This window comes from Meriones unguiculatus, chromosome 5, assembly GCF_030254825.1.
Source record: "Meriones unguiculatus strain TT.TT164.6M chromosome 5, Bangor_MerUng_6.1, whole genome shotgun sequence".
Classification (NCBI taxonomy): Eukaryota; Metazoa; Chordata; class Mammalia; order Rodentia; family Muridae; genus Meriones; species Meriones unguiculatus.
This window is the reverse complement of record NC_083353.1, coordinates 96,096,064-96,119,225: the sequence shown is the minus strand read 5'-3', so window position 1 is coordinate 96,119,225 and position 23,162 is coordinate 96,096,064. Positions and strand designations below refer to the sequence as shown.

General features: G+C 39.6%; 1 protein-coding gene across 6 annotated transcripts in view; it reads right to left on the bottom strand.

Annotated features, from left to right (window-relative positions):
- The window catches only part of LOC110553555 (contactin-6), a 365,089-nt gene that overhangs the window by 8,290 nt on the left and 333,637 nt on the right, over window positions 1-23,162 (bottom strand). For all 6 annotated transcript variants that reach the window (XM_060383868.1, XM_060383867.1, XM_060383866.1 and 3 more), the window contains 3 exons: window positions 21,777-22,011; window positions 21,542-21,657; window positions 19,460-19,646 (listed from right to left, as the gene is read on the bottom strand). In XM_060383868.1, coding sequence (XP_060239851.1) covers window positions 19,460-19,646; window positions 21,542-21,657; window positions 21,777-22,011 — 538 coding nt within the window. The remainder of the gene's footprint in view (window positions 1-19,459; window positions 19,647-21,541; window positions 21,658-21,776; window positions 22,012-23,162) is intronic.

Here is a 23,162-nt window from a genome sequence, read left to right as displayed (position 1 = left end):
TTTGTTTTTTCATGGTGTGTGCTACTCTTTGCATTAATTTCATTTGTTCTTCTTTTATTCTAAGATATTTACCCAGTAAGAGAGAAATTATCAGAAAAAAATCATACCTCAGAACTTAAGACTGTATATGACATATGGCAGCACTATTCATTGTGGAGATAACAGAATCTCTATATCTAAAAAAAAGTTATAAATCCCTGGATTCCCCACATCTTTGCCTGTTGTGATATCCAATCATGAGAGGCAGAGATTTTGGTAAAGGTGAGGTCTAGTTTTCTGACTTTACAATGAAAATGCATGTACCAAATTGAAAGTCTAGATGGTGACAGTTTCAATGGATGATGGATGAAGATTTCTTTGCTGCTACCAGTATTCAGAGGTAATCTTGATGTCATCTCAAGGACACGGAAAATCAAAGTTAAATCCAAGGATACCACTTAGAATCAGGGCTGCCTTCAATGTTTCATTAAAGCCATTTCACCTCTAAGACTTTGGATGTCCTTTCATGGCATGGCCTCTGATGAAAATTTCTCTAAGAAACTCATAGAAAGAAAATAAAAAACAGCAGTACTTTTACTTCTTTTAAAATGGAAAGAAAGTCACACCCACACACCCACACACATACACACACACACACAAAACCAAAGTGAACTTACAGGCTAAGTGGTGACATATATGTTTCCACTCAAAGAGACCTCACTGTACTTTTGCCATTGGGTTAGATATGTTGCATCCTTTAGTGCTGTAGCAAATTCCAGAAAGAAGCATTATACTCAGCTCTGCTTTTAAGATACAAACATATATTCATAATTATCAAATAATAAGACCCCAGCCTGTAAAACAACTCAGTTAATAAATTGGTTGTTCACAAACGTGAGTTCTGTTCTCAAGATTAAATATACCAGGTGCGGTGCTGCATATTTGGAATCCATACCCAGGAAAATGGAAACAGAAGAATCTGTGGAGCTGGTGGGTTATCCACTCTAGTCAAATTGGTAAGTCATAGGCCTAGAAGATGCCCTATCTCAAAGATCCTACTATCTCAAAGTAGTTGGATAGACTCTCGAGCTTGTCCTCTAACTTCCACAGAAAAAAGAGAGCATAGATTTGAGAGAGAGTCAGAAGATCAAGAGCTGAGTTAGAGGGGTGGAGGAGATAAAGAAAAAAAAACAGAAGGATGAAAATGATGCATTTTCATTATAATTTCAAAAACTTTTCTAATGTGAAACTTCAGAAGATCAATTAGTTCAACACTGCAAGGACTGCCTCCAAAATTGTAATGATAATAGCCATAGACACTGCATCCAAAATAGTAATGATTATAACCATAGACAAAAGAATCTTTCAGCTTTAATTATAGAAATCTCCCCCTTAAAAAAAAGGCCAGTGAGTACTGACTCTTCATTAACCAATATGCTGAGCATAAGAGATGACTGTGAGCCTAATCTTAAAAACATAGTGTCCACCATATCTGATAAGGCTCAGTAAACAGGGTTAAGAGAGAACTGGAAGTTCTTAAGAGCCAGAAGATACCAAGAAGAGCTATGAAATGTCACATTGTGCTGTATGTAATCAATGCAAACTTTAACACGCAACAATTGTGTTTATCCAGTATAGGTAGGCCTTGTCAACCATCAGTGATGGAAGGGGTAAGAATTTACCAGGGCCTAGCGTCTATTACTGAATTATTGGCTACTCATATATTCCAGAAGATGCATATCAGGGTCATCCTTTTTTTTTTTTTTTTTTTTAATTTTAACCCACTACTGGCCCTTACAAGAATCCAAGAAAAAAGTTTTAAACCCATGATCACAAAGATGTTCTGATCAAATTTAATGAGTATGGAAATCAAAAAGAACAGATGTGAATGTGTAAGAGAGATTGGAGGAAGAATTGAGCATGGATGATAAGGCTACGGGAGGCAATGAAGGTGAGAGTGATCAGTATGCATTATGTGCAGGTGTGAAATTGCCTAAATTTTTTTTATAAATAAACATGCTTTAAATTTCAAAATAAGAAAGACAGAAATAAAAATACCCACAAACACACACAGAGAGAGAGAGAGAGAGAGAGAGAGAGAGAGAGAGAGAAACAGAGACAGACAAAGACAGAAAGAGAGAGATGGAGAGAGAAATGCACACTTAACAATTTATAAATAATAAAAATTCAGGGTAGGAAGATGGGTATAATTATGTTGTTTGCGAAAAAAAAAATCTTTGTTGAGATCCAGCTGAAAAATAATTTGAGCATCGAGATGAAGACAGATAATTAACATGTAAAGAGGAAAATTAAGAATTAGAACAGTGGTCAATTATTACAGGCTCACCGGCTTGCTAGCTTACAGTCTAACAGCTAACAGGGTAAAGATTTTCCCAGTATTTATATTCTCATAAATAAATTTTAAAAAATGCAACTAGAACACCTTAATTCTAGAAAATATGACTGAGAAAAAACTACACAAAGGCCTGTGGATGTGACAGTAGTCAATATTCTGCAAGTGTGGTATGCAGAATAAGATTTTCGTACCGACTATGTCCATGATCTATTTTCCCATATTCAATGAAAATGATGCCGTATATCGAAAAGAAGAGTTTGTGAAGGAATGAGTCCACAATGCTGAGACCAGAAAATCAATGTGGAATATAGGCAAGGACATCAAAGCTAGAGAAACTGTGTTGACAGAGTCTGAGCTTAAAACTCTTTGATTAATTATTTTTGTTAATGCTATCACTAAATGCTTAAAAGAAACAACTTAATGGAAGAAAAAATTCATTTTAGGTCATAGCTTTAAAGGGTTTGATTCATAATTGCTTGTTCCATGTAATTGCCTATGATAGAATGGTGATGAGAATGTGTGGTAATCCAGGCCTGTCCTGGAAGCATAGAGTACACCAAGAGAAAGGGATGATAAATTTCCAAGGACTCTGTCCAGTAGCCTACTTCCTCCATCGGAAGTTTTCCTTCTAATGTTTCTATTTCTTAAAACAGCATAACCATGTAAGGGAAAAGTGTTCAAAGCACAATCCTGTGGGCGAAAGTTCAGTGTCAACCCATACCAACTCCTAGTACATCTGTGTGGAAGATGGAGGAAGGAGCTTCAAGCCACACAGGAGTAAATGTTCTCTAGAAGCAAGAAAACCCAAGAAGCAAGTTTCCCTGGGAGTTCTTGCCTATGTTGGTAGTCTGTCACCTTCTATCTGGTGAAAACGACTCTGACTCATCATCTCCAAAACAAGGAAATATGTTTGTCCTGGTTTAATACAGTGATGGTGAAAATTTGTTGCACATAGTGTGTGAATATTTACTACTCTGCATTTCTAAATCTGTAATAAAAATATGGAAATAATGAAAGGAGAGTCGTGGCTGGTATTTAAATATGAACACAGACTCCAATAAGACAACACCTTTTAACAGCGTCACTCCCCATGGGCCAAACATTCAAATAAATGAGTCTATGCAGGCCATTCCTCTTCAAACCACCACCTTGTACTCTGTGGTCCCCACAAGCATGTATCCATAACATAATGAAAAAATGCATTTAGTCCAACTTTAAAAGTTCCCATTTTCTGATTGGGGGGGCCAAGATGGCGGTGCCGGGAGAACACTGTGTCTGAGAAGTGGGACAACACACTCCATGCAGCGACCAGGAGACTGAACTCTGGGCCTTAAAACAACAGCTATCGTGTTTCCCAGGTGAGGGGAGGCCCCCACAGTGTGGGAATCGGTCGGGTCAACTCTCAGCTGCCCAGCCAGAACCCGGAAGAGAACCCAGGTAACGTGGGCTTTGGGTCTCTGGGCTGGTGCTGCAAGGCTGTGTGTCCTGATCACTTTCCCAGGCTGATTGGTGGGCACAACAGTGCCAAAGACTGGGAGTCCCAGTAGCAAAAAAACCCCACGGGGAAGCAAAGTTGCAAGTCTGATCACGGGTCACCCAGTCTTTCCCTAAAAGTTTTCGCTGACCAAAGGTACCCACCACCATCGCAACTGAGCTCCCACCGCTTGCGGAGAGCAGCTGCGTGCCCAGCTCAAAATCCCTACTCCCTCTTGGGAGGAAGCAGGAGGCATCCAGCAGAATCTGCCACAGACCACATTGTCTGTACCCCAACCCGAGATCGGGGCTGAGAAAACCCAATCCTTTCAGGCACTCCCCCAAACGCTGCCATAACCCTGCCTTAGCGGAGGGAAAGGATAAAGAGGTGCACAGCGGCTTCACAGTGCCAGAACTCCAGTGCTGCCTGTGGCTCCTAGCAAACAAACTTCAGCTGGGGATCTGAGACTATGGTCATTCCACATGTCCTGAGATTCTCCTGCGTCCAGTGCAATAAGGTTTAGCAGCAAGTTCTATCACCGCCCTCCCTCCCCGACTCCTGGCAGAGAAACCCTGGCTCAGGATTGGACTGAGAAGCCCAACCCTTTCTGGCACTCCCCTGAGAGCACCTCCATAAGCTTGCCCTAGCGGAGGGGAAGGTCAGAGGGGAAGGACAGAGAAGCAGCCTGCCAAGGACACAGCACCCTCTCTCCAGCTCACCCAGGGGCCCCTAGCAGAGAAACCCAAACTCTGGATCTGAGGACACTCAACCCTACCTGGTATTCTCTTGGGATCAGCAAACATAGGTTCTACCACCAGGCTGCTTCTGGCAGAGAGATCTGGGCCCAGGATCCGGGATTGAGAACACTCCACCTAACTCTTTCCCACGCCACCCCGGGACCAGTCAACAAAACCCCTCCTGGCAGAGGGAAAGGACAGAGAGGCAGCACACAGGAAAGGTGGACAACGAGTCCTGAGGCCACAGTGTCACAGAGCTGACTGTTAGCCTATCCATGCACTTTCCGCAGCAGGACCAAATCAGAGAGTAGAGAGCAAGGGGAACCCCTGTGCATTCCAACTGGTCCTGCAGGAGAGTGAATGAGCCTTCTAGGGAGAGTTTGCCCCAGACCCAGGGCCTCTCCACAGAAGCAACCAGATGAGATCCTACCACCAACACCCCTAGTGTGGGCATCATAGGGATTCTTGGGATAGCGACCCAAACATGGAAGGCTCTGCCTTGCGGGTCCACCAGTGTAATACAGGCAAACAATCCCTGGATCTCAGATAGAACTGCGTAATAGCGGCTTGCAGGCCACTGCAATAGTCAGAGAATCCGTGCATGCACACTGCGCCCGCTAAAAGCACAGGCTAATAGCACCAGCGTCATATTCCTTACTTAGGCAAAACTGAAATCACAGTGCACACTCCCAAACCAGTGAACCGTTCTCATCTTCCTGAAAAAACAGTCCAGAAAACAGAAAGAGACAATCATAGTCCGAACTACAATCTCGAGGAACAAACAGTGAGGATTATAAATAACCAGATGGCTAGAGGCAGACTTAAGAACACTCCCAACAAAAATCAGGACATAATGACCTCACCAGCAACCCCACAAAACAATGGACACATCAATTCACTAGATATACAAGAAAACGACCACAAAACTATGTTTGTCCAGCTATTAGAGGCCCATAAAGATGAAATGAACAAAGCCCTCAGAGAAATAGCCAAAAAAAAAAAAAAAAAAAAAAAAAAAAAACCGACACTAACCAAGAGAAAACAAATTGTGCTCTCAGAGAAATGACCACGAAAATTGAGGCAAACTGAAGTCCAAGTGGATCAAAGACCTCAACATAAAACCAGACACATTAAATCGGCTAGAAAAAAAAAAAAAAAAAAAAAACAAAAAACTGGGGAATATCCTAGAACTCATTGGTACAGGAGAAAACTTCCTGAACAGAACAACAACAGCACAGGCTCTAAGAGCAACAATCAATAAATGGGACCTCATGAAACTGAAAAGCTTCTGCAAAGCAAAGGACACCATCCTCAAAACAGAATGACTGCCTACAAATTGGGAAAGAATCTTCACCAACCCTTTATCTGACAGAGGGCTAATATCCAGTATATATAAAGAACTAAAGAAGTTGAAAAGCAACAAATCAAGTAATCCAATTAAAAAATGGGGAACAGAGCTAAACAGAAAATTCTCCACAGAGGAATATCGAATGGCAGAGAAACACTGAAAGAAATGAGCAACCTCATTAGCCATTAGGGAAATGCAAATCAAAACAACCCTGAGATTTCACCTTACACCCATCAGAATGGCCAAGATGAAAAACTCAAGTGACAACACATGCTGGAGAGGTTGTGGAGAAAGGGGAACCCTTCTCCACTGCTGGTGGGAATGTAAACTTGTACAACCACTCTGGAAATCAATCTGGCGCTTTCTCAGACAACTAGGAATAGCGCTTCCTCAAGATCCAGCCATACCACTCCTGGGCATATATCTAAAAGAGGCTCAAGTACACAAAAAGGACATTTGCTCAACCATGTTTGTAGCAGCTTTATTTGTAATAGCCAGAAGCTTAAAACAACCTAGATGCCCCTCAACTGAAGAATGGATGCAGAAATTGTGGTACATCTATACAATGGAGTATTACTCAGGAATGAAAAATAAGGAAATCATGAAATTTGCAGGTAAATGGTGGGACCTGGAAAGGATCATTCTGAGTGAGTTGTCCCAGAAGCAAAAAGACACACATGGTATATACTCACTCATATAGACATACAACATAGGACAAACCCACTAAAACCTGTGCATCTAAAGAAAGTAAGCAAGAGAGAGGACCCTACCTAAAACATCAATCCCCATCCTGAAAGGAAAAGAGGATGGACATCATAAGAAAAAGAAAACAGGAAACAACCTAGGAACCTACCACAGAGGGCCTCTGAAAGCCTCTGCCCTACAGACTATCAAAGCAGATGCTGAGACTGATGGGCAACTGCTAGGCAGAGTGAAAGGAATTTTATGTAAGAACTAGGAAATAGTAAGAGCTGGAGAGGACAGGGTCTTCACAAAGAGAGCAACAGAACAAGAAAATTTGAACACAGGGAACTTCCCACAGAGTCATACTCCAGCCAAGGACTATTCATGGAGATAACCCAGAACCCCTGCACAGATGTAGCCCAGGGCAGTTCAGTGTCCAAGTGGGTTACATAGTAATGTGAAGAGGGACTGCCTCTGACATAATCTGACTGGCCTGCTCTTTGATCACCTCCCCCTGGGGGGGGGGAGCAGCCTTACCAGGCCATAGTAGAGGACAATGCAGCCACTTTTGATGTGAACTGATGGACTAAGTTCAGAAAGGAGAGGAGAACCTCCCCTATCAGTGGACTTGGGGAGTGGCATGCAAGCAGAGGGAGGAGGGAGGGTGGGATTGAGAGGGGAGGAGGGAGGGGCTTATGGGGGATGCAGAATGAATAAAGTGTAATTGATGAAAAATTTAAAAAAAAGGCAAAAAAAAGATAATTTAAGAATCTTAAATGACTTTCAAAAGTGGAGGAAAACATGGAGTTAGTCAATTTACATGGAGCATGTCTCACCCTGGGGGGCAATGGTCTCCTGAACCTACTCAGACCTCGGACACCACCACTGCTAGCTCTAGAACTGATGCAGGATGTTCCAACGAGGGGTTAAGGCTTCTCATAATATTTCCTATCAGCTCACACCTGTTTGTTATATCACCCATTTTTATTCATTGTTAGCCAGATAGAGCCAAGTAATTGTGGTAATGATACTTGCTTTTTTGCCCAATGCTGGAATGCTAGTGAATTTAGGTATGTCCTGGTTACTCGCATGCCTCGCTGGGTGCCTGTGCCCATTGATGCCCCTCACGCTATGACTCTCTTCAGACAGAAAAGGGAACTTGGAATTATAGCCACCATTGTTACTGCCATCTCATTGGCGGCTGTTGGAGCTACCACAGCGGCATTAGCCATGAGTCATACTGTGCAGACTGCTCAGACCCTGAATAATCTTTAAGCCAATGTAGCTCATGCCTTAGATGTACAAAAAGGAATTAATGGTCAACTAAAAGGAGGCTTGATGTTGTTCAATCAGAGGATTGACCTCGTGCAGGAGCAAATTGATACCCTATGGCAAATCGCTCAACTTGGCTGTCAATGGAACTATGCTGGACTTTGTGTCACTAGCATACAATATGAGAATTTTTCCTGTACTGCAAATCTGTCTAAACAATTGTCTAGCTATATTTTAGGTAACTGGACTGGAGAATTCGATACTACGATGGAGCAGCTGAGAGTGGCCATTGTCACAGTAAATTCTACCAGAGTAGATGCAGGACTAGCCACAGGATTATCATCATGGATTGCTGCAACCATCTGAAGGAATGGGCAGGCATGGGAGCGTTAGCAGGCCTTCTGGTGTTGGTCTCCTTGGTTTGCCTGTGGTGTATATGCAAGATTAGAGTCTCACAACAGCGTAATGCAGCCATGACCATTCAGGCCTTTACAGCCATTGAAGCAGGACAGTCTCCCCAAGCATGGGAGCTAAAATTTTATGCTCAGGATGTGAGGCTAAGCACTGCACTCAGGGTCAGTTCCTTTCGCCCCAGAGAAGAGCATGTCTGATTGCATGCTGGTTGATGCCCCAGGTCCCGCCTCTGAGAAAAAGGTATTAGACGGGTCTGATGCTCTTTGGGTGGATGACACCTAAATGAACATCGGTACAAAGTCCCAATTTATTTCTAATATCAGAGATCAGACCTCTACTCTTGCCTGATGTGTCTAAAACAAAAAGGGGGAACTGTAGAGAGCTGCGGAATGCTGCGCCTTAAAGATGGAGCTGGTTTCCGCCTTCCACCTTCCCGATGGCGAGTGCTCTCTGTCACAAACAACTCCATATTTGGCTAAGGCTCAGGATCAGGCTTGCTTCCATGTATGTGGACCTATCTGCATTACCCACCTGGCACGCTGGGGTTGGCTACCCAGAGGCTATTTAAACTGTGGGTTGGCTTTCCCCAGGGTCAGACGATTGTTCAAGGTTCCTGAATAAACTGCATTGAAAAAAAAAAAGAAGAAGAAGAAATGCACAAAGCTCTCAAAGAAATGTCCACACAAATGAAGGCAAATAAAAAAGAAATAAACAAAGCTCTTATAGAAATACAGGCAATTATACCCAAAGAAGTAGAGGCACAATTAGTGATACATAGAAAGGAAACTGACAAAAAAATAGAAGCTCTCATTGAAAAGCAGGACTCCTCATTCAAACAGATGAAGGAAATGGTGCAAGACATGAAAACAGAGTTAGAATCAATAAAGAAAACACAAATAGAGAAAAACCAGGAGCTGGAGAACATATAGAAAAGATCAGGAACTACAAAGGTAAGCATCACCAACAGAATACAAGAGATGGAAGAAAGAATCTCAGGAGCCGAAGATATACTTGCGGAAATTGACAAGCCTCTCAAAGAAAAAGTAAAATCAGAAAAGTTCCAAACACAAAACATCCAAGAAATCAAGGACAACATGAAAAGACAAAACCTAAGAATAATAGGAATAGAAGAAAAAGAAGAGAAAAGGCTCAAAGGTCCAGAAAATATTTTCAAGAAAACTATAGACAAAAACTTTCCCAACTTAAAGAAGGAGATGGCCATAAACATACAAGAGGCCTACAGAACACCAAGTAGACTAGACCAGAAAAGAAATTCTTCACGTCACATCATAGTCAAAACACTGAACCTACAGAACAAAGAAAAAATTCTAAAAGCAGCAAGAGAAAAAGCCCAAGTAACATATGAAGGTAGACCTATCAGAATCACACCAGATTTCTCAACAGAAACTATGAAAGCCAGAAGGGCCTGGACAGAAATCATACAGTCCTTAAGGGACCACAGAATCCAACCCAGACTACTATACCCAGCAAAACTTTCAATCAACATAGACTGAGAATTCAAAATATTCCAAGACAAAACCAAATTTAAACAATATCTACATAGTAACCCAGCTCTACAGAAGTTACTAGAAGGGAAACTCCAAACCAAAGAAAACAACTACATCTAAGGAAACAGAGGAAATAGATAAATACACAACAAAAAAAAAAAAACAAAAGAATATAAACAATGAAACTCAGTGACACCACCAACCCCACATCTAAAGTAAGTAACAAATGTTGGTCACTAGTTTCTATCAACATCAACGGACTCAACTCCCCAATAAAAAGACACAGACTAACGGAATGGTTGCAGAAACATTATCCATCATTCTGTTGCATACAAGAAACACACCTATGCAACAAAAATAAACACTACCTCAGAATAAAGGGCTGGAAAACTGTTTTTCAAGCAAATGGTTCCCGAAAACAAGCTGGAGTAGCCATCCTAATATCTAATAAAATAGACTTTCAACCCAAGTTAATCAAAAAAGATAAGGATGGCCATTATATTCTCATCAAAGGAAAAATCCACCAAGAGGACATCACAATTTTGAATATCTATGCCTCAAATACAAGAGCACCTACATTCGTAAATGAAACAATATTAAAGCTTAAATCACACATTGATCCTAATACCCTAATAGTGGGAGACTTCAACACTCTACCCTCACCAAGGGACAGATCAACTAGACAGAAAACAAATAGGGAAATAAAAACACTTACAGAGACCCTAAATCAAATGGACCTAATAGACGTCTACACATCTTTTCATCCAAACTCAAAAGAGTATACCTTCTTTTCAGCACTGCATGGAACCTTCTCCAAAATAGAACATATGGTTGGTCATAAAGCAAGCCTTAAAAGATACAAAAAGATTGAAATAATACCTTGTATTCTATCTGACCACCATGGACTAAAGCTGGACCTCAACAACAACAGAAATAACAAAAAGCAGACACGCACATGGAAACTGAACAACTTGTTACTCAATGACAGCTGGGTTAAGGAAGAAATAAAGAAAGAAATTAAAGACTTCCTAGAATTCAATGAAAATGAAGGCACAACATACCCAAATTTATGGGACACATTGAAAGCAGTGCTCAGGGGAAAATTTATAGCACTAAGTGCCTGCAAGAAGAAATTCATAACATCACATACAAACAACTTAATGGCCCAACTGAAAACCCGAGGGAAAAAAAAGAAGCAGATACACCCAAGAGGAGCAGACAGTTGGAAATAATCAAAATCAGGGCTGAAATCAATCAATTAGAAACAAATAAAACTATTCAAAGAATCAATGAAACAAAAAGCTGGTTCTTTGAGAAAATCAACAAGATAGACAAACCCTTAGCCAAACTAACTAAAAAGCAGAGAGAATCTATCTAAATCAACAAAATCAGAGATGAAAAGGGTGACATAACTATAGACACTGAGGAAATTCAAACAATCATTAGGTCATACTACAAAAGCCTATATGCCACAAAATTTGAAAACCTAAATGAAATCGACAATTTTCTTGATAGATTCCATCTTCCAATATTAAGTCAAGATCAGGTAGAAAGACTGAATAGCCCTATATTTCCCAAGGAAATTGAAGCAGTCATTCACAGTCTCCCCTCAAAAAAAGCCCTGGGCCAGATGGTTTCAGCGCGGAATTCTACCAGACCTTCAAAGAAGTTCTAACACCAATTCTCCTCAAATATTCCACAAAATAGAAACAGAAGGTACATTACCAAACTCATTTTATGAAGCGACAGTCACTGTGATACCTAAACCACACAAAGACCCAACAAAAAAAGAGAACTACAGACCTATCTCTCTTATGAACATTGACGCAAAAATACTCAATAAAATACTTGCAAACCAAATCCAAGAACACATCAAAGATATCATCCACCACGACCAAGTAGGCTTCATCCCAGGCATGCAAGGGTGGTTCAACATATGGAAATCCATCAATGTAATGCACCACATAAACAAACTAAAGGAGAAAAACCACACGATCATCTCCTTAGATGCTGAAAAAGCATTTGACAAAATCGAACACCCATTCTTGTTTAAAGTCTTTGAGAGATCAGGGATACAAGGCACATATCTAAACATAGTAAAGGCAATATACAGCAAGCCTATAGCCAACATCAAACTCAATGGAGAGAAACTTAACTCAATCCCACTGAAATTAGGGACAAGACAAGGCTGCCCACTCTTGCCATACCTCTTCAACATAGTACTTGAAATCCTAGCCAGAGCAATAAGACAACAAAAGGAGATCAAGGGGATACAAATCGGAAAGGAAGAGGTCAAAGTGTCACTATTCGCAGATGATATGATAGTATATATGAGCGACCCCAAAAATACAACCAGAGAACTCCTCCAGCTGATAAACACCTTCAGCAAAGTGGCAGGATACAAAATCAAAAAAATCAGAAGCCCTCCTGTATACCAAAGACAAAAGGGCCGAGAAAGAAATTAGGGAAACAACACCCTTCACAATAGCCACTAATAACATAAAGTACCTTGGGGTGACACTAACCAAGCAAGTGAAAGACCTGTTTGAGAAAAACTTCAAGTCTCTGAAGAAAGAAATTGAAGAAGATATCAGAAGATGGAAAGATCTCCCGTGCTCATGGATTGGTAGGATTAACATTGTGAAAATGGCTACCCTGCCAAAAGCAATCTACAGATTCAATGCAATTCCCATCAAAATACCAACTCAGTTCTTCACAGACCTTGAAAAAAAGATTCTCAGCTTCATATGGAGAAACAAAACAAACCCAGAATCTACAAAACAATCCTGTACAACAACAGATCATCTGGAGGTATCTCCATCCCCCATCTCAAGTTATACTACAGAACAATAGTAATAAAAACTGCATGGTATTGGCATAAAAATAGAAAAGAGGATCAATGGAACCACATAGAAGACCCAGAAATAAACCCACACACCTATGAATACTCGATTTTTGACAAAGAAGCCAAAACCATTCAATGGAAAAAAGACAGCATCTTCAACAAATGGTGCTGGTCCAACTGGATGTCCACATGCAGAAAAATGAAAATAGAACTATATTTATCACCCTGCACAAAACTAAAGTCCAAGTGGATCAAAGACCTCAGCATAAAAACAGATGCTCTAAATTGGTTAGAAGAAAAAGTGGGGAACAGACTAGAACTTATTGGCACAGGAGACAACTACCTGAACAGAACAGCAACAGCACAGGCTTTAAGAGCAACAATCAATAAATGGGACCTCATGAAACTGAAAAGCTTCTGTAAAGCAAAGGACACTGTCATCAAAACAAAGCGACTGTCTACAGATTGGGAAAGAATCTTCACCAACCCTTTATCTGACAGAGGACTAATATCCAGTATATACAAAGAATAAAAAGCTGAAAAGCAGCAAACCAAGTAATCCAATTAAAAAATGGGGAACAGAGCTAAACAGAGAATTCTCAACAGAGGAATATAGAATGGCAGAGAAGCACTTAAAGAAATGCTCAACCTCATTAGCCATCAGGGAAATGCAAATCAAAACAACTCTGAGATTTCACCTTACACCCATCAGAATGGCCAAGATGAAAAACTCAAGTGACAACACATGCTGGAGAGGTTGTGGAGAAAGGGGAACCCTCCTCCACTGCTGGTGGGAATGTAAACTTGTACAACCACTCTGGAAATCAATCTGGCGCTTTCTAAGATAATTAAGAATAGTGCTTCCTCAAGACCCAGCTATACCACTGCTAGGTATATACCCAAAGTTTGTTCAAGTACACAAAAGGGATACTTGCTCAACCATGTTTAAAGCAGCTTTATTTGTAATAGCCAGAACCTGAAAACAACCCAGATGTCCATCAAGGGAGGAATGGGTACAGAAATTGTGGTATTTTTACACAATGGAATACTACTCAGCAATCAAAAAGGAGGAAATCATGAAATTTGCAGGCAAATGGTGGGATCTAGAAAAGATCATTCTGAGTGAAATATCCCAGAAGGAGAAAGACAAACATGGGATATACTCACTTATATACACCTATAAGATATGATAAACATAATGAAATCTATACACCTAAAAACGATAATCAATTGAGCAGACATGGGGTGAGATGATCAATCCTCGTTTAGAAAGACAGATGGGATGTGCATTGAAAGTATGACAGGAGTCTACTGAGCGCATCTGAAAGACTCTAACTAGCAGTGTTGTCAAAGCAGAGACTCATGACCAAACCTTTGGCAGAGTACAGGGAATCATAAGAAAGAAGGGGAGTTAGTCTGATGGGGAAAGGATAGGAGCTCCACAAGGACCAAATATATCTGGGCACAGGGTCTTTTCTGAGACTGACATTCAACCAAGGACCATGTATAGATATAACCTAGAACCTCCGCTCAGATGTAGCCTGTGGTAGCTCAGTAACCAATTCGTTTCCCAAAGTGAAAGGAACAAGGACTAGCTCTAACAGGAACTCAATGACTGGCTCTTTGGCCTCCCCACCCCCCAAGGGAGGAGTAGTCCTGTTAGGCCACAGAGGAGAGCTTTTCAGCCAGTCCTGAAGATACCTGATAAAACAGGATCAGATGAATGGGGAGGAGGTCCCCCCCATCAGTGGACTTGGAAAGGGGCACGGTGGAGATGAGGGAGGGCGGGAGGGACTGGGAGGGAGTGAGGGAGCGGGACACGGCTGGGATACAGAGTTAATAAAATGTAACTGATAAGAAAAAAATAAAATTAAAAAAAAAGTTCCCATTGTCTATCACTGTCTCAACAATGTTTAAAAGTTTCAAGTTCAAAGTCTCTTCTGAGATTTATGTAATCTCTTAACTGTACTCCTCTGTAAAATCAAAATAAAAAAAGTAGATCACATACTTCCCAAATATCATAGCAGATGATATACATTACTGTTCCAAAACATAGGGAAGGAAGGACAGTGAGGAGATACTGGACCAAAGCAAGATGGAAAACCAGCTGAACAAACTCCAAACTGCATCTCCGTGTCTGATGTCAAAACATTCTTCAAATCTTTAACTCCTTTCAGCCTTGTTGACTACAACACACTTTTTTTCCTTGGGCTAGCTCTACTCCCTGTTAGCATCTTTCTTTGGGAAGTATCCCAGGGTTCCAGAATCTCTAAGCACTTGGGGTCTCCGAGGAAATACAGGCTTCAACCTCACAGCTTCAAACAGTAGACTTTCTGGGCCTCCATGCAGGGACATCACTGGCACACACCTAGCCTCAATGTACTCTCTTAGTTGTGGAAGGAGATCCTATAACCCCTTCACACAATGCCCTCTTTAGGCCTACATGTAGGGCCACTACTGAGACAAACTGGACTGAATGACTTTTCTTAGTTACAACAGGAGAGTCCATAACTCTGTTCCTCTATCCTTGACTCTACAGCCAGAATGAAATGGTTGAAGCTGCCAAGTTCTCTTGCTTGCTGGGGCTGGAACATGGCCCCCTCTTTTAATTACATTTTCACCAGCTTTCTCTTTTCAGTGGTTTCCTTCACTACCTAACTTTGGCTGTCCTGATCTTGCCCTAGAATTAAAGGCCTGTGCCACCAACACTAAACCTAAGATGTTATTTAATTACTCTTCACAAAATGGAAGCTTAGCTGGATGAGGTCTTCCCTTGATTCCATTTTTTTTTTTTATTCTGCTTATGCGCCTTTTGTCTTCAATATGTGCATTTTCTGTATTTCCTTCCTCAGCTTGCTTTGTTTCATCAAAATGCTCTTCATAAGATGGAACCTTATCCTTTACTATAGGTATAATATCCACTCATGAGTGAGTACATAACGTGAATCTTTCTGAGTCTGACTTACCTCACTCAGGATGATTTTTTTTAATAGTTTCATCAGTTTGCTTGGAAATTTCATGATTTCCTTGTTTTTAATTACCAAGTAGTATTCCATTGTATAAGTGTACCACAGTTTCTGTATTCATTCCTCAGTTAAGGAACATCTCAGTTGTTTCCAGTTTCTGGCTATCACAAATAAAGCCACAGTGAACTTAGTTGAGCAAATGTTCTTGTTGTATGGTGAATCATCTTTTGAGTTTTTGCCCAGGAGTGGTATAGCTGGGTATTGAGGTAGTGCTTATTTCCAGTTTTGTGAGAAAGTACCAGATTGATTTCCAGAGAGGTTGTACAAGTTTGCACTCCCACCAGCAATGGAGGAGTAGTCTGTTTTCTCCACATCCTCTCCAGCACGTGTTGTCACTTGAGTTTTTGATCTTAGCCATTCTGACTGGTACAGGATGGAATCTTAGAGCTGTCTAGATTTGCATTTCCCTGATGACTAAGGACATTGAAAATTTCTTTAAGTACTTCTCAGCCATTTGATATTCTTCTGTTGTGAATTCTCGATTTAAATCTGTATCCCAATTTTAAATTGGATTATTTGATTTGTTGATGTTTAATTTCTTAAGTTCTTTTTATATTTTGGATATTAGTCCTTTGTCTGATGTACGGATAGTAAAGATCTTTTCCCAATTTGTAGGCTGCTGTTTTGTTGTGCTGACAGTGTACTTTGACTTACAGAAGTATCTCAGTTTCATGAGATATCATTTATTAATTGTTGATTTCAGAGCCGATGGGTTGTGAGTTGCCTGTCAAGTGGATGGGTAAAGGGTCTGTTCTAGCATGGACTCTGTTGCCTGCTTTTGGATCACTTCCACCAGGCAAGGCTGTCTTGCCTAGCCTGAGGGGATGAGGGTATGCTCTGTCCTGAGGTGACTTGATGTGCTGGAGAAAGTTAATATTGGGGGAAGAGAGAAAGGGAGAGAGGAAGGGGAAAGGAGGGAGGAGTACTGGGAGGAGAGGAGGAAGGGGCTACTCTTAGGATATAAAGTAAATAAACTGAAATGATAATAATAATAATAATAATAATAATAATGTGAATCTTAATAACCATGCAATAGAGACTATATTAGTCTCTTTTGGTATTTCCTTTGCTAATGCAATTAATCTAAACTCTTCACTTTAGCCTCAAGTAGACTTTTCTGACAAGGGCAAAATGCAGCCACATTCTTCACCAAAATATCACAAGAATGATACAAAGGGAAGGTAATATACTAAAGTTTTTCTCCTCTGACACCTCTTGAAACAGGCCCCTATAGTTCAAATTACCCTCAACACCACTGTCTTCCATGCTTCTAGTATTATAGCCTATTAAGCAGCACTTAAAGCATTCCAGTGCTTTCCTAACCCAATGTCCCCAAATCCACATTCCTCCAAATAAAAGTATAGTCAAGCCTGTCATAATAATACCCTAGACCCTGGTATCAACTTTGATCCTAGTTAGAGTTTCATTGCTATGGAGAGACACCATGACCAAGGCAATGCTTATAAAGAAAAAAAAAAAAAAAAAAAAAAAAAAAACATTTACTTGGAGCTGGCTTACAGTTCAGAGGTTCAGTCCATTATCATCATGGTGGGAAGCATGGCAGCATGCAGGCAGACATGTTGCTGGAGAAGGAGCTGAGAGTTCTACATCTTGACACACAGGCAGCAGCAGAAGACTTCTGCCACACTGGGCATAGTTTGGACACAGGAGACCTCAAAGTCCACATCTACAGTGACATACTTTCTTTAAAAAAGCTACACCTACTCCAAAAAGACCACACCTCCTAATATTGCCAGTGCCTATAGGCCAAGCATTCAAACACATGTCTATGGGGGCCATATCTATTCAAACTACCACACACTGCATGCTAGATTAACTTATTTCTAGGTATTAAAACAGCTTAGAAAAGCCATATTCCTTCCTTAATGAGGAAACCATGTGCTATTAGGTAACACCAATAGTATTGTTGGCATTTAGTCAAGCTATTTGAAAGACTATGTTGGTTCATAAGAACTTGAAGATAAATCTTCTTAAAGGCATATGATAGATTAGTATAAACCGTATACATTTAATTTAGGGTGCATGAGTAATCCAACTAACAAACTCAAGTTACAGAAAAAAGTTCTTGTTAATCTCTCTCTGTGTATATGTCTCTCTGTCAGTCTCTCTTTCTCTCTTTGTCATCCCTAACATACACACACACACACACACACACACACACACACACACACACACACACACACTTATTTCAGGCTTATTCTACCTTAGCCTAGTCAATTAAATTACATATAAGATTTGAACTGAATCTTGACTCAGCAGCTACAGTTAAATTTCCCCAAGCTTTTCACCTTATCATCATATAAATGGGCTCTTTTCAATACTAATTTACATTTCTAATACGCCTTGATTTTGCCTGAACTATTAATTAAACTACAAACAACCACCTTTCCCCTGTCCTTTGGTACTTCTCAATCAGAGAGAATAAATACATGGGAAATTATAAAACCAGTGGTTGACAGGAGATTAACTGAAAGTAAAGCAAACCTGCTCCAGAACCACAGTAGAGCCATCGAGACTGAGGTATTTAATTAGGTTTATAGTTCCAGAAGGGTAGAGTCTATAAGGACAGAGCAAATGAATGGTATTGCAAACAGCACAGAGCTCAGATTTTTACCCATATCAGGAGGCAGAGAGAGCACACTGGGAACAGCTTGAGTGTTTCAAAATCTCAAAGCTTACGAGTGGCACACCTCCTCCAACAAGAGTGCACTACCTAATCCTTCTCAGAGAGTTTCAACTGGGGAACAAAGTGCAAGTGTGTGTGTGTGTGTGTGTGTGTGTGTGTACACTCATGAACATAAATGTTAAATAAAATAAACATTTTTTAAGGCACACAAAAAAGAAGCTTCTGGAAAGAGACTTAATCAGAGTGGCTGTAGAAGAAAGAACAAGCACAGGGACTCATATAGTCCAAGGCCATTCTTGGTAACTACTATAAACTTTAGGCTCTGATGTAGGAAAAATTGTGGCAAGGAACATGAATTTTGTACATACCATATTTGGATAGAGTCATGGCTCAGTATCTACTGTAAAATTGTCTATCACCCTCTCATCTTAACACACTATTTATCTTGGGGGTCTTTTCAATGCTATTTATAACACATTTATAATAACCCTTGATTTTACCTGAGCAGGTAATTTAACTACACACAACCCTCACCTGAGAAACAGTTAGTTTAGTGTAATGGGGCAGACTACCCACAAATTGTATGTGATGGCTGAGATTGCACACTACAGCAGAAGCAATCATCTTACAAGAAACCTCTTGTCCCTTCAAAAGATAAAGTTTTCTTTGAAACAACTTGGAGAAGCAAAGCTATGATGGTCATCAGATTATTACTTGACAACGGCTGTTTACAAACTCAGGATTTATTAAAATTTCAGTTAGGCCTTTGTTATTAATTATCTCTTTGACCTTGACCATATTACTGTTGCTTATGTAAATGAAATGTTTGAAACCTGAAGATTAAATAATCAATTTGTGTTCCTAGCCGAGACATTAGTATCTTAGTTCATTTTATAGGAAGCAATGAAGGCCCTGGTCTTAAGAAGCCTTCTCTCAATCATTGACACAATCGAAATCCTTCTTTAATAGAATTTCAAAGATATCAAAATGACTTATTTTAGTTATTACCATATGATGTCAAAATTATCTGTACAGGCACAAACCAAGTCACTAAACAGACTTAACAATAAAGCCTTACAGTGGGAAGGATGAAATGGCACCAGAGCACAGGAAAGTTTGGTACTCCCAGATTAATGCCATACATGACTTGGGTTGGAGCATACACTTACGGGACTTTTTGGTGGTGACGTTGACGGGGGGACTTGAGGGTCCTGTCCCTGCAGTGTTGTAGGCTCTCACAGAGGCAAAGTAAATTGTATTAGCTCTTAGCCCTGTAATGTTCTTGGTTGTGACGTTTCCACTGACTCTAGTCTTACCAATCATGGATTCTTTAGAGTTGTCTGTCCAGTATAAGACCTGAGTAGTAAAACCAAATGATGAAAAATTTATTGCTTTCTGAAAAATATCAACCATTGGAGCAGAGTAAGATCACATGGGTATAAATGATAAAACCTCCCCAGCAAAATAAATATCTAATATTAATAGATAGTAAACAAGAAATACTCACCATGAAAGAAGAGAACCCGGGAAGTTTTAGGTTACCAAAATAATTAATGAACTATCTAAAGGTTATAAACTCTAACTAAGGGCATATACACCTCAGACCAGAACAAATTCCACATCATCAATCAAATTTTCAGATGTTTTGTTATCCCCATTTCTTTCAGAGTTCTTGGAGTCCTAGGATATTTAATAACTCAATCCAGAGTGATCACTTGCTGTGAAAAACAGTGTTTCAGGTACATTTGATACAACAAAAAAGAATATGAATTTCAGTACCAGCTCTTAAGCCCCCAAATCTAGCAAGTTGGAATCTGTATGTATAAAGAAAGCATAGGATGCATTCTAACAACTGGGAAGTAGAACAGCTGATGTTAGAATTTGAAGGGAAGCAATGATGGTCAGTGAGGAGTACAGAGATTAGAAAAACACCAGGCCTCGGGGCTTGACATTCTTGGCATGGAGTTTCAAAGGAACCTGAGCTAAAGATTTTGTTTCCTTCAGAGGATTATAAGAAAAGGTTCAAGGAAAAATCACAAATATTTGGAAAGGTGTTGTTCCAAAAGACTAAATAGCCATGCCCTAACTTACTAAACTTGAAGGACGAAGACCAATAAGTGATTATTGAGTTTCCCTTTACATATCTTCAGCCATTCAGCTTTGTGAAACAAAGTTCTATAAGTGTATTTTGTTTCATTTTGTGCAGTTTAAATGGAAGAAAGTGAGGAAAGCTGCATTATTTTTCCCCTTGTCACTTAGGCCCCTCAACCTTGATGATTAAATCTCTTCAAGTTAGAGTCTAAGCAAAGTTCTTGTTAAAATTCCATAGTTTAAGATCTACAAGGGTTTGAATTTACCCCTTTCTAAGAACACAATGACTATAGTTTGAATAATGAAATAATTTAAGTTTGTGATCACTTGAGAATTTTGTGGTAAGAATATTTCACATGAGTTCTGTCCTCTTAGCAGGTTTTTATGCATATTTTTTCCTGCAGTGTTATAGGCTACTCATCTTACTTAATTGCAACTATATGCCTATTAAAATAGATATTTCATAGTGGTGATTTGTTTGCTTAAGACCACATGGGTACACCCTCTTCTTCTCATTTCTGTCTTGAAACAGATTGTAGATCCAACAGATTGGATCAACAAGGTTATTCTAAAGGCCAATATTCTAAAGGTATTTGTTGTAGGCCAATGAAATTATGAAGTATAAGAATCTTGGAAAGAGATGATGTTTGTAGGGAGAGTTAGACCACGGAGGTCATGACTTTGAAGGAGATAATGTGACCCTGCGCCTGTCCTGTATCATTGTTTTCTAGCTATCACAGCAAGCATCTTCCCCTGACAGGTGTTCTCACAGTCAGCATATCCTCAATGTGTCCTCCAACACAACGAGCCAAATATAGACTGAGACTCTGAATTTGTGAGCAAATATAAACTATTCATGTTTTTAAATTTATTGAAAATAATTTCTTTGTGTTATATGGGTATTTGTGTATATGACCAAGTGCATCTTTGTGTGTAGAGGAGAGAAGAGAGCATAGATCCATTTCTCCAGCATCCCCAGAGCCTCTATATCCTTTATATTCTTTTAAAATTGATTTGATCAGCTGTTTAGGTACAATGGTATAAAGCAGAGTAAAAATGCATCTACTGTTATATGACAGGAAAGAAGTCATCTTAAAAGAACTCCTGCACAAAAGCTATTTTGTAGTGAACTACTGCATCTATATGTCTGTGTGAATTACCTCATAGCCCAGTACTCTTCCAGTGTTTCTATTCCAAGCAATAGCATTCCAGGAAACTTCCATTTCAGAAGCAGAAAAACTCTGGACAGAAGTTCCTCTTGGGGCCAGCTGAGGTTCTACCATCAAGAAAATGACATCACTATATTTAAGAGAGAGCCTCAAGGAAAATGAAACTATAAAGCAAATTATTCATAAAGTTACAAGATAAAGCATTCTGACACTGAAGGTAACTTACCATCTTCCCCAGAGTAGACAATGGACACTGTGCTCAGGGATCCTTCTCCTTCATTATTGTACACTCCCACCTTGACTTCGAAGGGAGACAGGGGCATGATGCTTTCATTTCTGTAGATGAACCTTGACGATTCAACAAGTGCTACCCTTTCTTTCATCCAGGTTGTTGAGCCCACTGGCCGGAACATAACGATATATCCAAACCCCTCTCCATTCTGTAGTTCTTCTGGAATGGACTTGGGCAGAATGCAATCAACCACTGAGTATGCCTAAAAAATCTTTTGAACTATTATTATATTTGTTGATTATTTGATGTTTCTCCCAGAATTAGTTATGAATAATTGTAATATTTAAGGGAGAATTTAAAAACTTTTATTTAGAGTGCCATTTAGGAAAATGTTTCTAACGTAACATACTCAGATAGCCCTACTTTTCAAAAAGGAATATAAAGCAGGTATTACATATGTATATTTCGTTCCTTGATCATTCATAAATTGAAATGATAAAGATACACTAGAAGACTGAAAGCTCTAACGATACAAGCTAAAACATAATCTTACATGAATTTTTAAGCTCAGCATGAAATTAACTTATTAACTATTTATCTTGTGCTAAATAGACTTTATTTTCAATATTTTAAGATGTTCTTCTAAGATGAGTATGATATAATCACCTTTTAATAACATGCACTTTAAAAAACAGAGTATTTCTTCAAAGCCCTAAAGAAACTCTCAGAATTTTATAATATGATTCGCTATTAGCATCAGTGTGCATTTATCCTGACATAAAATACACATTGTTAATTTCCAGAAACCAAGTTCCACACAGCTCAGTGAAAACCTACTCTCACTAAACAAAACTATCATGTATTCTTTCAGAACTACGTAGATATAAAAATTACATTATATGAACAACCCAGAACAAATGACATTCTGCTTCAATCTGGACAAACATCCCACCTGATTATACCTACACTTTATTTAAGAACCACTAGAATTTTCTGGTTTTCTACAGGAAAATAATATTTCCGTGGTGCTATTTTATTATTATTATTATTATTATTATTATTATTATTATTTTAATTTGACAAATGTGTAACTGGCCCAGCACCATGTTACTTGTTTTCACATCTCCTTACTGAATCCCTTTAGCTTGCTGCTTGTGCCTCGCCTTCCAGGTACACGTTCCAGAGCCAAAGATATTATTTACTCCATTATCTGTGACGGGTTCTGCTGCAGACTCTTTACAGCTCTGTAGCAATTAATAAACTGAACGGATTTTTCTTTTAGACTTTCAGTATGAAGCCTGAGGTCTGGAGGGCAATTAAGTAAAAGCCAGTACAGGCAATAAGTAGAAAATACAAATACGAGAAAGAAAAAGCATTGGG